General features: G+C 40.2%; 1 protein-coding gene across 6 annotated transcripts in view; it reads right to left on the bottom strand.

Moving 5' to 3' along the window:
* The window catches only part of LOC108410414 (roundabout homolog 2-like), a 139,407-nt gene that overhangs the window by 37,109 nt on the left and 88,624 nt on the right, over positions 1 to 13,674 (bottom strand). For 4 of the 6 annotated variants that reach the window (XM_037547278.1, XM_037547280.1, XM_017681472.2 and 1 more), the window contains exons 6-13: positions 12,157 to 12,293; positions 10,180 to 10,191; positions 9,505 to 9,629; positions 7,832 to 8,003; positions 6,041 to 6,246; positions 1,046 to 1,127; positions 768 to 933; positions 125 to 291 (exon numbers count right to left, since the gene is read on the bottom strand). In XM_037547278.1, coding sequence (XP_037403175.1) covers positions 125 to 291; positions 768 to 933; positions 1,046 to 1,127; positions 6,041 to 6,246; positions 7,832 to 8,003; positions 9,505 to 9,629; positions 10,180 to 10,191; positions 12,157 to 12,293 — 1,067 coding nt within the window. The remainder of the gene's footprint in view (positions 1 to 124; positions 292 to 767; positions 934 to 1,045; positions 1,128 to 6,040; positions 6,247 to 7,831; positions 8,004 to 9,504; positions 9,630 to 10,179; positions 10,192 to 12,156; positions 12,294 to 13,674) is intronic. The other 2 variants (XM_037547279.1, XM_037547281.1) reach the window with 1 other exon arrangement.

The raw sequence follows: 13,674 nt of genomic DNA, 5'->3' as shown, positions 1-13,674 counted from the left end.
CATACACTGATCTATTGTGTACTTGTACTGTATACTGTGCAGTGTTTACAAAAGTCTCTGTCCTGAATAAAACTATCATGGCATTAAGGATATCTAAATCCCTCTCCTCTCCTGATGTCATTACCCTGAGTGCGGACGGGCTCAGACATAGGGCTGGGGTCTCCCACTCCCTGTGCATTCACGGCTCTGATGATGAAGACATAAACAGTGTTGGGGCGCAGGTCTTTGACTGTGTACTGCGTGTTCTTCACATGGTCAGCTACAGTTTGCCAGCTGTTGCTCACCAGCTGACTGCAAACATAGAGACAAAAAGGTAATAAACTTACTGCTCTGAAAAAGATGTATAGAAATAAACGATAAAATGCAGGCTCTACACTGGAGTGGAGTACAGTTCAGACATCTCATAGTTCTTACATGTAAAACATTAGAGAGCAGCTTATTAATGACTTCGATTCATCCCTATCCTGCACCGCAGTAGCAGTTTAAAGTCCTCAAAAGTAAGTTCTTTCCATGAGCAGTGTAAGTTCTCCATCCAGCTGAATATTGACAAAACACAGTGAGCCAAAACACACACTGGGAACTCACACTTAAGCATGGCACAGCCCCAGTGCTCTCTCCATAAATAAACCACTAAATCCATCACTGCTGGCTCTCGGCAGGGACAACCCCAGTGCCCAGCTAAACGGCCACATCTGCGCAGTGTGCGTGAAGGGTACTGGGCACTGGGTACTTTGTCGAAGTCCGCGAGCCAAGCAGTGCAGACTCACCCAAAGGCCTCGATGACATAGGAAGAAATGAGGGAGGCGTCCTCAGGCCCTGGATGCCATGACAACGATACACTGCTCTTGGTGACATCGGTGACCTCTGGCTTGGAGGGGGGCCCTGGGAGAGCAGTGGTATTGTGGGACGTAGAGTCTATGAGCTCTGCTGACTCTGAGAGGGAGAACAGAGGAGCAGGCAGGCAGGGTTAGAAGAAAGGTTCTAGGAAAGCAAGGCTCTAGGAAAGCACACTAGCTATTTCTGTTTATGATAAAGAAAAGATAACCTCTGATGTCTAGGAAGGCACTCCATGAGGTCTCTCCACTGGAGCTTGTGGCCAAGCAGGTATACAGACCAGAGTCTGAGAGCTGGAGAAGAATAGACCAATAAGAGATGGACAGGATTTCATATAAACTGCTGGTCCAATAAATTTACATTTACATAAGATATTTGAAATGTACATAATACCAATTAGTAGGCCATTTGAGGACATATTATTGCTATTACGATAAACTGTGTTACTGCAGTTTTCTAAGTATATTATGGGTATTACTGGTCCACAAAATTAAAAATCATAGTTTAAACCAAAAATCAGGACAACCAAAAATTAAAAAAAAAAAGCTTTACGAGTTTTTAAATTAATATATAAACATGAAAACTACAAGCCAATGAAGATGACAATGATTAAAAGATTACATTCTATAAACTATTTAATTGAAATTATTAAAATGTGTAGGTTATAAAATGTGCTTATGAAAACCAGTGTACTTGACCACAAAGAATGGCTGGTCATCCAAAACAATGGTTTCCATTATTTTTAGTTACACTTTGTGCTTCGGCTCTGTGAATTTTTTCGTTAACGTGCTGTTGTAGATTTTCCTCACTGCTTTTGCTTATGATACTTAACAATGCACAATTATTGTGAAAAAGCTCTTACAAGTGAAGAAAAGGGGGATGTTGTGTTTTCAAGAGGTATCAAACCTGTGGTGGAGACGTTCTTTGGTGTTGTACCTCCTTTTGATATTCTGCATGAAAAGTGATTTACAAAAAGTGATTTTTGTCCTATAGAATGTCCCTCATAGAAACCATGAATTACCTTCATACAGCCCACATTTACAGTGGGTTGCAAAAGTATTCAGCCCCCTTGAACTTTTCAACCTTTTGCCACATTTCAGGCTTCAAACATAAAGATATGAAATTGACATTTTTTGTGAAGAGTCAACAACAAGTGGGACACAATCGTGAAGTGGAACGAAATTTGTTGGATATTTTAAACTTTTTTTAGAAATAAAAAACTGAAAAGTGGGGCGTGCAATATTATTCAGCCCCCTTGCTTTAATACTTTGTAGCGCCACCTTTTGCTGTGATTACAGCTGCAAGTGGCTTGGGGTACGTCTCTGTCAGTCTTGCACATCGAGAGACTGAAATTTTTGCCCATTCTTCCTTGCAAAACAGCTCGAGCTCAGTGAAGTTGGATGGAGAGCGTTTGTGAACAGCAGTTTTCAGCTCTTTCCACAGATTCTCGATTGGATTCAGGTCTGGACTTTGACTTGGCCATTCTAACACCTGGATACGTTTATTTGTGAACCATTCCATTGTAGATGTTGCTTTATGTTTTGGATCATTGTCTTGTTGGAAGATAAATCTCCGTCCCAGTCTCAGGTCTTTTGCAGACTCCAACAGGTTTTCTTCCAGAATGGTCCTGTATTTGGCTCCATCCATCTTCCCATCAATATTAACCATCTTCCCTGTCCCTGCTGAAGAAAAACAGGCCCAAACCATGATGCTGCCACCACCATGTTTGACAGTGGGGATGGTGTGTTCAGGGTGATGAGCTGTATTGCTTTTACGCCAAACATAAGTTCGATTTTGGTTTCATCTGACCAGAGCACCTTCTTCCACATGTTTGGTGTGTCTCCCTGGTGGCTTGTGGCAAACATTAAATGAGACTTTTTATGGATATCTTTGAGAAATGGCTTTTTCTTGCCACTCTTCCATAAAGCCCAGATTTGTGCAGTGTACCACTGATCGTTGTCCTATGGACAAAGTCTCCCACCTCAGCTGTAGATCTCTGCAGTTCAACCAGAGTGATCATGGGCCTCTTGGCTGCATCTATGATCAGTCTTCTCCTTGTTTGAGCTGAAAGTTTAGAGGGACGGCCGGGTCTTGGTAGATTTGCAGTGGTCTGATGCTCCTTCCATTTCAATATGATCGCTTGCACAGTGCTCCTTGAGATGTTTAAAGCTTGGGAAATCTTTTTCTATCCAAATCCGGCTTTAAACCTCTCCACAACAGTATCTCGGACCTGCCTGGTGTGTTCCTTGGTCTTCATGATGCTCTCTGCGCTTTAAACAGAACTCTGAGACTATCACAGAGCAGGTGCATTTATACGGAGACTTGATTACACACAGGTGGATTCTATTTATCATCATCAGTCATTTAGGTCAACATTGGATCATTCAGAGATCCTCACTGAACTTCTGGAGTGAGTTTGCTGCACTGAAAGTAAAGGGGCCGAATAATATTGCACGCCCCACTTTTCAGTTTTTTATTTCTAAAAAAAGTTTAAAATATCCAATAAATTTCGTTCCACTTCACAATTGTGTCCCACTTGTTGTTGATTCTTCACAAAAAATTACAATTTCATATCTTTATGTTTGAAGCCTGAAATGTGGCAAAAGGTTGAAAAGTTCAAGGGGGCTGAATACTTTTGCAACCCACTGTATGTTCCTGGTCTGCTGCCACTCAAACTGTTTGAATATATCTGTGTTGCCCGTGCAAGAGAGCAAAGTAAAACAGCAGCACTTTATTCAATATTTGCCATTATTATTACCATTAAAATTACTATTAAGTCTTAGATTATGACACTTTGCTGTAGATCTAAAATTTTAAGATTTTTTATTTGGCCTTTTTTCCCTTTGTGTCATTTCAGAGGTCAAAATTTTGATGCATCCCTAATGGGTATCATTAGTACTTCTAGAACACTGAACAACTGCACATATCATAAAAAGTCATATTTAAATCAATTATAGAGAGCCTATAAACAACAACCAGTGTATAGTAACTGCAAAAACTGCATAGTAACTAAAATTTGTTTACCTAAAAAAAGAAAAACTAAATACAATGACACACACTGTTACTTGATGGACTTTCTTAAAAAACAAAAAACATATTCAAACATTTACCATACACATTCTTATATCAAAAATTGAAATCACTGACCAACTTGCTAACTCTGTAGACAGTATTCACTCTAACATTGACAGTCATCTAGAAACTCCAGTACAAAGCACCCTTTCAATCATCGTAATCAACCACTGTAAGTTTCACCCTCCACTGAGAGATTACAGTGAAAATGCATTAACCTCTGATGGCCTCCATGAGGGAGTATTTGAGAAAAAGCGAGACAGGCAGAGTGAGAGTCTGACGCCATGTGACTCGCCAAAGTGCTGACATTAATTTCATTAATAAATTGAATTAAGAACTCTGCACCAAGTCATCATGAATACAACCACACTGATGTGGTGACATGATAGGCTACTTAGTGCTGATTGCTGTAACAATGACACATAGCAACAACACCCTGTCTCTTTGTCTGTCTTTCTGCCTGTCTCTCTCTCTCTCTCTCTCTCTCTCTCTCTCTCATCCACTCTCCTCAGGGTGTATCTCTGCCACTAGCTAAAGCCTTTCTTCTCCATGTTTGCCTCTGGTCTATTAATTCGATTCTGAGGTGAGTGATTTAAGTGAAATTGACATTCAAAGGGAGATAAGCATTCAGATAAGAGCTGTGTGGGCATTTCATATTCGCTTCAGAGAGATGTGGGTGTGTGCGCGTGTGTGTGCCTGTGTCTTTAATCCACCATAAAGAGCCGTCCTTGAGGAAGAGCCCAGGATCTGTCAGAGCTGAGCTTAAGAAGTCTCCTTAAATGGCAGCATTTAGCAATTTATTAAAAAATCAATATACTTTATTCATCTTTACACCAAATGCACTTGTCCATCTAAATCATGGTTATCTGACATCAGACGTCACTCTGAGAGAAATATTCCCATCTTCCTTCCTCCCTCTCGTCGTCTTGCTTTTCCCTTTCTTGCTCTCTATACAACACAACTGCCTGATGTACTAAGCCTTTTGCATCAGTTTCAGGTGCAAATCGAATGCTTTCTGCCTGTGTGTGCCTGTGGCTGTGTGCATTGTAAAACCTGTCTTCCTTTTTAGGGCTAAACAATAAATCATACTTTTATTGTTATCATGGATTCCCACTATAAACACATCACTAAGTGTTGCGATGAAAGAACGGATCAAATTACCTCATAGCCACTCAGCAATGTGACTAGGTAACATAACTAACAAGGCTTCCCAGGTTGGATTTGAACTCTGCTTGTCCACTTAACCATTCAGCTAATCAGCCTTTTACAAAGCAGCCATGTGCACAACTTAAAAAAATTACTCCATCCTGGCTACTAGCTTGTAAAAATGTTTAACACGTGATGACTATTCTCACTCATGTTGTGTGTAAAATGCATAGACTGTATAATAAAATGAAAGAAGTCGTAATGGCTAGTATCACTACAAAAATGAGCTTTTTAAGGAATTAAATGTATTTATTCACTTTTGTATGAGTGTGTTAAAAAGAAAAAGAAAATAGAGAAAAATATGTTTATTCATGTTTCTGACCTGACCACAACCAGAATTAGAAAAGCCTGCTTGGGGAATCTTGACTTCTTTTACACTGAAGCGCCTCATAGAGCTCACTCACCTTTTTCAGGGTACAAATCATCCATAAGAGAGCGTCATTAGCCGCCAAGTATCTTTTGAAGCTTTACATAAGTAGGGCTTTACATCAGTGATGGCGCTTGTCCTTGTTCATCCTTACAGTGCACATAAATGTAACTGCAGTCTTACTAAATCAAATGTTGATCAAATGTTGATCATCCATAAGGCAGAGTCATTAGCAGTGAAGTACCTTTTGATGTTTATAAGTAAAGCTTTACATCAGTGATAGTGCTTGGCCTTGTTCATCCTTACAGTGCACATAAATGTAATTGTAGTCTTAATAAATCAAATGCTGAATTCATGCACATTTGGGTGCATATTGTGGTTGCATCAAGGCATATTTCATGCCATGCCTGCACTCATATACACATCTGGCTCTCAATATCACTCTTTAAATTCAATGAAAGATAAAAAAATATATCTTCCTCTTTAAATTCACATGAAACTAAATGTAATGTAAGCATATACAATTTCACTATATAGCAATTATAAACCACAGAAGCGGACCTTAGCGTTCTTGATCTGCAGACTTCCTGGCTCCAGCAGGGACATGCGAGGCTCTTTACCCAGCAGACTCAGTCCATCCTTCAGCCAAGTGATGGTGGGTTCTGGGTCTCCAGATGCCCGACAGCCTAGAAGAGCCAGGCCACCTACACCCACAGTCTGATTGGTCGGGCCTTGCTGAATAATGGGTGGTGGGCGGTCCTTAAGAGCTGTTGAGAAGAAAGTAAAGACCATAAGTAAATGTAAAGTGATGTAATTTCTTTTGATGTTTCAACTGACCTTGCAGGAGCGCACTTACTGCCAGCATTAGTAACACTCTGTGATTGATGTGTTGTGAAATTTAGCACCTGTTTCTGTGGTCAGGCGTGCAGAAAAGCCACCTTTGATTGTGCGTGGTTATGGCATGCCATCGCACCTTGGAGCCCTAATTACAAGGTGTGGATTAAAAATATCTTGACTGAGAGGGTAATTAAAGTGCTCTTTTTCACTGCCCCTTTCAACGCATTCACACCCTCTATCTTTTTTCAAACCAGAGACTTCAAGTTACTAAGGTGATTGTAGTAGGAGGTTTGACCCACGATTTTTGGCATCTGTGCAAGTAATGTAGTATCTACTTTTCGTGTGTTTTTAGTAACAAAAACCAATACACTGCTGTGTAGTAAAGGACCAATGGGCCCAAAATTCATGGCTCCTATAGATCAGGGGTCTCAATCTTAAATTATCAGATGAAAAGAACGGTAACTGCAGGGAAAAAAAAATTGTGGGCCAGATTTAAGACTAAACTGTAAATATGTGATGGACTATATGAAGCAGGCAGGTAGTTTTAGACCCCTGTGTTAGAGTCTATTCTGCTAAGTGCTCAAATACATCACTAAGAATTTAGGTAACTGTCTACATACAGTACAATGCAGAAAAATATAGTTACTAAGACATTGCTATATTGTTACTAAGGCCATTTGCTCACTCCTTTGTCTCACTCATTGCTTCTCCCTTTCCCTGTCTTCTTTGCTACTCTCCTTCCCTCCCTCCCTTGTTCATCCTCTTCCGTCCAATTGATATGCATAGTGATCCAGTATTCGCGCTTTGAGGGTAAAGCTCTCCTTCTGCGGAGAGGGCCTTGAGCAGATGTTAATTCAATAATGTCTATGAGAGCAGGCCAAGGCGGAATGAAAAGGAAGCAGAAAACGGCTCCCAACTGGCAGCGCCACAGCACTTAAGATAATGATACTCTTTGCAAGGAGAAGTGGGTGTAAATGTGTGTCTCTCCATCAGCGGCCCCAGTGTTACACTTTATGGCTTTTACTCTATTTTCAGGCCATCCAAAGTATTTTTTCTTCTTTGAGCCCCACCTAAAGCAGCATGAGGATTTGTGAAGGATTGTTCTGAAGTTATTCAGCATCTGTTCAGTAAAGTGGGATATAAAACCATTAAATCTAGCAAGAAATTTTATTTGCCACATGTTCTGTTCAATTTCCTGTTATTTATCTACACATTTAATTAATTTTTTGGATGGGCCTATACAACATTACTGTCCAACCAAATACTATGAGCTACCGTCACGAGATGCATTTTATTAAAAAATTAGCCTATGTTTTAATTATGTCTGCTTTTTAGTACAGTTCTAAACATTGGGTTTACCACAAGGAAGTTCAAAGTTGCTTGTTAAAATTATGCAGATGATGAAATTTACAATATGCTTGTGATGTTGTTATTCCAAGTATCAAACTTTTAGTCGAGTTGTCAAGGTCTTGACTCAAGTAAGCTGTGTTTGGGTAGGAAAATAAATACACTCACCATCAGACACCTCCAGCTGGGCCTTGGCCAAGATGCTGCCAGCAACAGTTAGAGCCTGGCAGATGTAGTAACCTGCGTCCGAGCGTTGGACCGAGGTGATGGTCAGATCGCCATTGGGTGCCACCAAAAAGCGACTCCCTGTCTGAGGAGGTTGGTTCGGGAAAAGCAGATCCTGAGGGAAGTGAGAAATCAGCAACAGTCAGGCATTGCTAAAAAGCCTGCAGAGGACAAAACAACACAAGTGAAAACTGTATTGGAGACACTGCTACAAAAAAGTACGTTTGGAATGTTCAGAAAAGGTCAACCGATATTAATGTTTTTCCCTCAAATCTCTATGCTGGTGCATAACGGTGAGAAGTCTGTTTGCTTTTACACACATGAACTTGGCCATTCACCCCCAGCAGAAAGAGCGGCTCAGCGCAGCTTGCAGCAGGAACAGGGCTTGCTTCATGTGTGGAGGCTGGCTGGTAATTAATGCGTGAAACAGGCAGTGATCAGCTGGCTACGGTGCCCTTTGGCGCAGGCCTCCGCACTGAGCGAGGCTTCGCCGCCCACACGTAGCCTTGAGATCGTTATCTCTCCTGCTTCTAATGAGATTTTCCTTCATTCAAAGTCCTCAAAGCTATCCGACTGAAGGGAGAGGAAGGACATTAGCCAGATTCAATTAGCCCTAATGACTCGAATACAGTAAATTAATAAATTTTCTGATGACAAATGACCCCCTTGAGTCAAGTGACAGAGGACTGATGACCACTTCATTAGTCTGAAGGTAAAATCTGACCACTGACGAAACATTTACACATCCATTCAGTGGATTAATTGGTTCATTGAGTGAAACACCTTGTTTTAGGCACCCAAAATGATTAAGGTGAGAACACTGCCAGCTACTCTGATTTACACATACAGTAGATCTTAAAACATCTGTCTAAACCCAACTGGGCCTACTGACTGTTCAAATTTCATGTATGGGTTTCCCATAACCCGTTTCTCACTTTCAGGTCCGCATTTGCAGTTGTTTGAGTTTTTATCTTATTATCTTAAACAACTCTAAATCACAATGCTGGAGTTTCTTGCATTGTCAGCAGTGAGGTGAACAGTACCCCTGAGCCCAGCACAAAGACAGTCAGAAAGTGCTACTTTCAACCATTTTAGGCCTACAGCAAATGCCAAAATAAGACTTCATAAATCATTTTACAACCCCAGTTCCAAGAAGTTGTGACCCTGTGTAAAATGTAAATAAATGTAAATAAAAACAAAATACAAATCTCATAGACCCATATTTTATTCACAAAAGAACACATATCAGATGCTGAAAGTGAGACATTTTACCATTTCATGAAAAACATTAAGAACTCATTTAAAACTTGATGACAGCAACGCGTCTCAATTATGTTGGGATAGGGGAAACAAAAAGCTGGAAAAGTACATGGTACTAATAAAAAAAGGAGGAGGAATTTGCAACTAACTCACATGACTGAGTATAAAAAGAGCATATGAGAGAGGCAGAGGTTATTCAGGCTGTAGTTGAGTTTTTTAAATTGTGAGGCTCAATTAACGCTCTGATGTACAGCTAATGTCTCAGTCCCGTGTACGATTACAGGAAAACACTGCACAAACACCTACACACAGCGCATTTCTTACATGAACACCCAGCCATTATGGAGAGCACTGACCTGACTGCCCTCTCGCTGCCAGAACACGGTGGGCTGTGGATTTCCTTTGGTCTCGCATGGAAAGGTGGCAGTGTGTCCCTGCATCACAATCTGGTCCCGAGGTCGCACAACAAACTGGGGGGCCTCTGAGGTTAAAGGTCACATGTGCACCATTGCAAAAAGTGAGATACAGGAGGTCGCATCCTTGCCAAAAGGAATGCAGAAGCCTAGGTGTATTCATGTTTAATGCAAAAGCTAAGGTGTTGGTAAGCATGTGCTCCTAATTAGCATGCAGGCTTGTGGTCTTGAAAAAGGTGCAGAACATGTCGTGTTTACTAATGGTTCATAATGTGAGGTGTAAAGTTCAGCATAAACACATCTGTACAGAGGAGCAGAAGTTCAAAGAAGCATTTTATCATAGTGAATAATGGCCCTTTAGTGAATAAATGATTTTTCTGAAGCATTATTTTGCAAAGCTCTACTTTTCGGGTTTTGTTCAAACAGCTTAAAATGGAGAACACATCACAAAACAGCATGTATTCTAAAAGCCATGCATCAGTTCAACCTCTATTCACAAAGATGGCTACTTTATAGAAATCTGATTGAAATTAGTATTGATCTATTGAACCAAAGGATTGAACTAATGGGTAAATATGCAGTGTTAGTAGCATGGTCCAGATGGTTATGGGTACTTACCAACAGGGAGAGCTGGTAAAAGAATAATGATGTGTATGGGAGCAGGGGGAGCACATGACAAGAACACGGCAGCCACAAGGAAACAAAAAAATGAAGTTCAAAGTGAACAATGTGGAGTTGGATACATGGGCAAATTTAAGACAAAAAGAGGGAGAGAGTGTGGGAGAGTCCACCGTGTGACTGATGAAATGGATCTTAAATCAGGTGAATTCTGAAGGGAGCTTAATAATGCAGCAGACATTCCTTAATGCACATTCTAAAAAAATTCCAAATGGAAGCTGTGGCTAGACAACCACAAATTACAGAAACTCAAATCTCAGACATCGTATCAACCCATAACATCTCGACCTCTTTTCCCCCTACCCCAGCTCACCCCACGCCTAAGAAAGTGACAGAAATATTGTACAGTATATTGCTTTACAGGAGCGTGGAACATGAGACTGAGCTCTAAACTGTCATTAAGTTCCTCATTTCTTTATCTCAGCAGGAGGTCACTGCCAGCCAGGCGTGCCCTGCACTCCCCTGAGTGACTGTGTGTGTGTGCACGTGTGTGTTTGTGTATCACAGGACTCCCACTGGTTGGGGAATGACACACACAGGAGGAGGTGGTCCTAGCAGGCTTGGATCCAACTGAGAGAAATAAACTGGCCTGTAAATAGAGTTGCCGCCTCCTTCTCGGCGCGGCTTCCATGCTACTAAACCGAAAAAGTGGGTTAAGAAGCTCGAATAAGTGCTTCTTAACTACAAAAAAAAAAAAAAATCTTTCCATATTCCTCTTCTGTAAATTTTAACCTAGTGAAATGGCTGTACAAACAGCCACTTATAAGCTTATGGACAGAAAAGTAGCAAGTACAGCAGAAAATGATATTTAAACAGCTGGTCCACTGATTACCGTTTTTACTGCTAATATTTTAGAGGCTGACTGTTTCATCAATGAATGTCAATGAAATACGATTATGAAAAATTAATACTCACTAAATGTTTAACTGGGTGTATCCTGATCAAATCCGAAACAATACAGAGATTTTGTGGTTTTGATGATAAAGGTATTTACTTTAGAGTTGCACCCATGCTACTTTTTCCTTCTGATAACAATACCTGATCCTTAAGTAAGGCATAAATAAATTATGTCACAATATGTCAGAATATGCTTCATCAGTGACCCTAAAAAAACGAATATATGCATGTTTCATTACAAAGAGAGAATAATTAGTCTTATTTGATTGGATTTAATGCAGTGCAGTTTCTGATATGTAAAATAAAAAATGCTAAAAATAATGCTATCATACTTTATATTTATACCATTACTTTTTTAAATGTTTTTTTTTTTTGTAAAATCAGTGTTAAAAAGACAGGTGTTCAGAAATATAAAAAGCTGCTGTGCTCTTTGGCATGTTTTTTTCCGTAATTGTTTCATCAACTTAGCTGTACTTGTTGTACCTCTCCTCAACATACTGCCATTATAAAATTTGTTACAAGCATTTTTACTACAGCTTATCTCAAGCACGAAACAACCTCACATTGCTGACAGTTTGCCTGCTTCAGTTAAGCTCCATGTGGACATCAGAAATCATGTTATCGGTATTCTCTATTGCTGATCCTGATACTGTATTTACATTTGCATTTACAGAATTTAGCAGACGCTCTTATCCAGAGCGACTTACAAGAAGTGCTTTATCAATCTAGAGAAAGTATCTTTGCTAGTTACCAATAGCTTAGAGAAAAAGACAGTGCCTGCATTACAGAAACAGTAATTCACATGATCAAAAAATCATAAACGTGTTATAAGAAGCATTTACCAATGTATCTGAATACACTGTACAGTATATTACAATGGCAATATACTCACAATATGGAATTCCATGCATATTGTGCAGGTCTTTTGTACAAATTACATCTGTCTATTACTCATTGCCTTATAAAGCATTTTACAGTTAAATGACAGTAATAGGTGGAGATAAAAGGCCCCAAACTCACCCCTGACAGTCAGTGTAGCAGATGCCTCCAATTTGCCCACACGGTTCTCCGCCACACATGTGAAGCTTCCTTGGTCTCCGGCAGACACTTTCTTAATCCTCAAGACAAAGTCGTCCTTTTCATATTTCATCTCATACCTGTGCAGAACAGGAAAGCAGGCTTCAAACAAGCTCAGATGCTCAAAGCTCACCACACTCATGTTCATACTTTCAGCACAGCAGGCATGCTGGATTTAGCATGTGTAAATGTACGAAAAAAAGCTAGTGATTAGCAGGAGATAGTTTCTGAAAAAGTAAACAAAGAATAATGGGCTTGGGAGGTGCTGTGGGGAACAAAAGGCCTTTTTTGTTGTCCTTGACGGTCCATGCTGAAGATGATTTGGTAAAGTGGAGAAAAAGGGGTGTCAATTATGCAAGCATGAAAGGCAGGGCAAAATGAAAGGTGCTTTCAGCTGGAACCCCTCACTGTTCCCCTGCTTCAATATTTATGAAGAAGAACCCACTGTGTTTGGCCTCTGTCTATGTGTGAGTGTGCGTGTGTGTGTGTGTGTGTGTGTGTGTGTGTGTGCGCGCATGTGAATGTATGTCTGTTCATTTAGGGAAAGGCAAGAAAAGAGAGGAGAAGAATCCAAGGGTCTGGCATATCTGGGGCAAGGCTCTAAATGAGATTGTGTTAGCTTCACTGACGAACGACTAATTTATGTGGTTAAACTATGTATGAAAGCATTCCCACTACTGTATGTGGTGAGTCAAATTAACAAGGAGGAAAGCATTTACAAAGTCAGTTACAGCAGTCGTTTGCAACCATCTCGCTCAATTACAACACAAGAGACCAGAGCCTGAGTGTCACATTGCTTTTAAGCTCAGGAGAGAGAAAGATAGAGAGGCAGAGAGAGAAGGAAAGAACACTCTACTAATTCACCGATCCAAATGCATTCCAGCAACTGCTGTAAGGTTGGGCAAGTTTCACACAATACTGGCAAAAATCCCATTCAACCTAATGAGAAAATGTAGCGACCAATGTTTAGAACTGCTACACAATATTGAGCTACCAGTTAAAACATAATGCTACTGAGCTGGACTATGTTGTGTGGCAAGCCAATCCAATATGTTGCAAACCAGACTAGGCTAGCTGACAAATTTGCCACTATAGTGACATTAATTCAGGTACTGAAAAAGTTGTGTGCTTCGATTTGTCATTCAATTAAATGGCAGTTTGCCCAACATTCTGTAAAGCTTGTCCAGCCCGAGAAAGAATGTGAGCCCCCATCACAGTGTTACAGTAGAAAGGATTAAAAGCCCCAGTCTGATTAGTAAACACACACATACAAAAAAAAATAAATAAAAAAAAAAAAATATATATATATATATATATATATATATATATACACACACACACTCTCACCAGCCACTTTATTAGGTTGGACCCCCTTTTGCCTTCAGAACTGCCTTAATTCTTCATAGCACACTTTCAACAAGGTGCTTGAAACATTCCTCAGAGATTTTGGTTGGTTATTTG

The sequence above is a fragment of the Pygocentrus nattereri genome, chromosome 18 (assembly GCF_015220715.1).
Source record: "Pygocentrus nattereri isolate fPygNat1 chromosome 18, fPygNat1.pri, whole genome shotgun sequence".
In the NCBI taxonomy this organism is placed as follows: Eukaryota; Metazoa; Chordata; class Actinopteri; order Characiformes; family Serrasalmidae; genus Pygocentrus; species Pygocentrus nattereri.
Note: the sequence above shows the minus strand (reverse complement) of the source record. Positions and strands in the feature narration are given on the sequence as shown.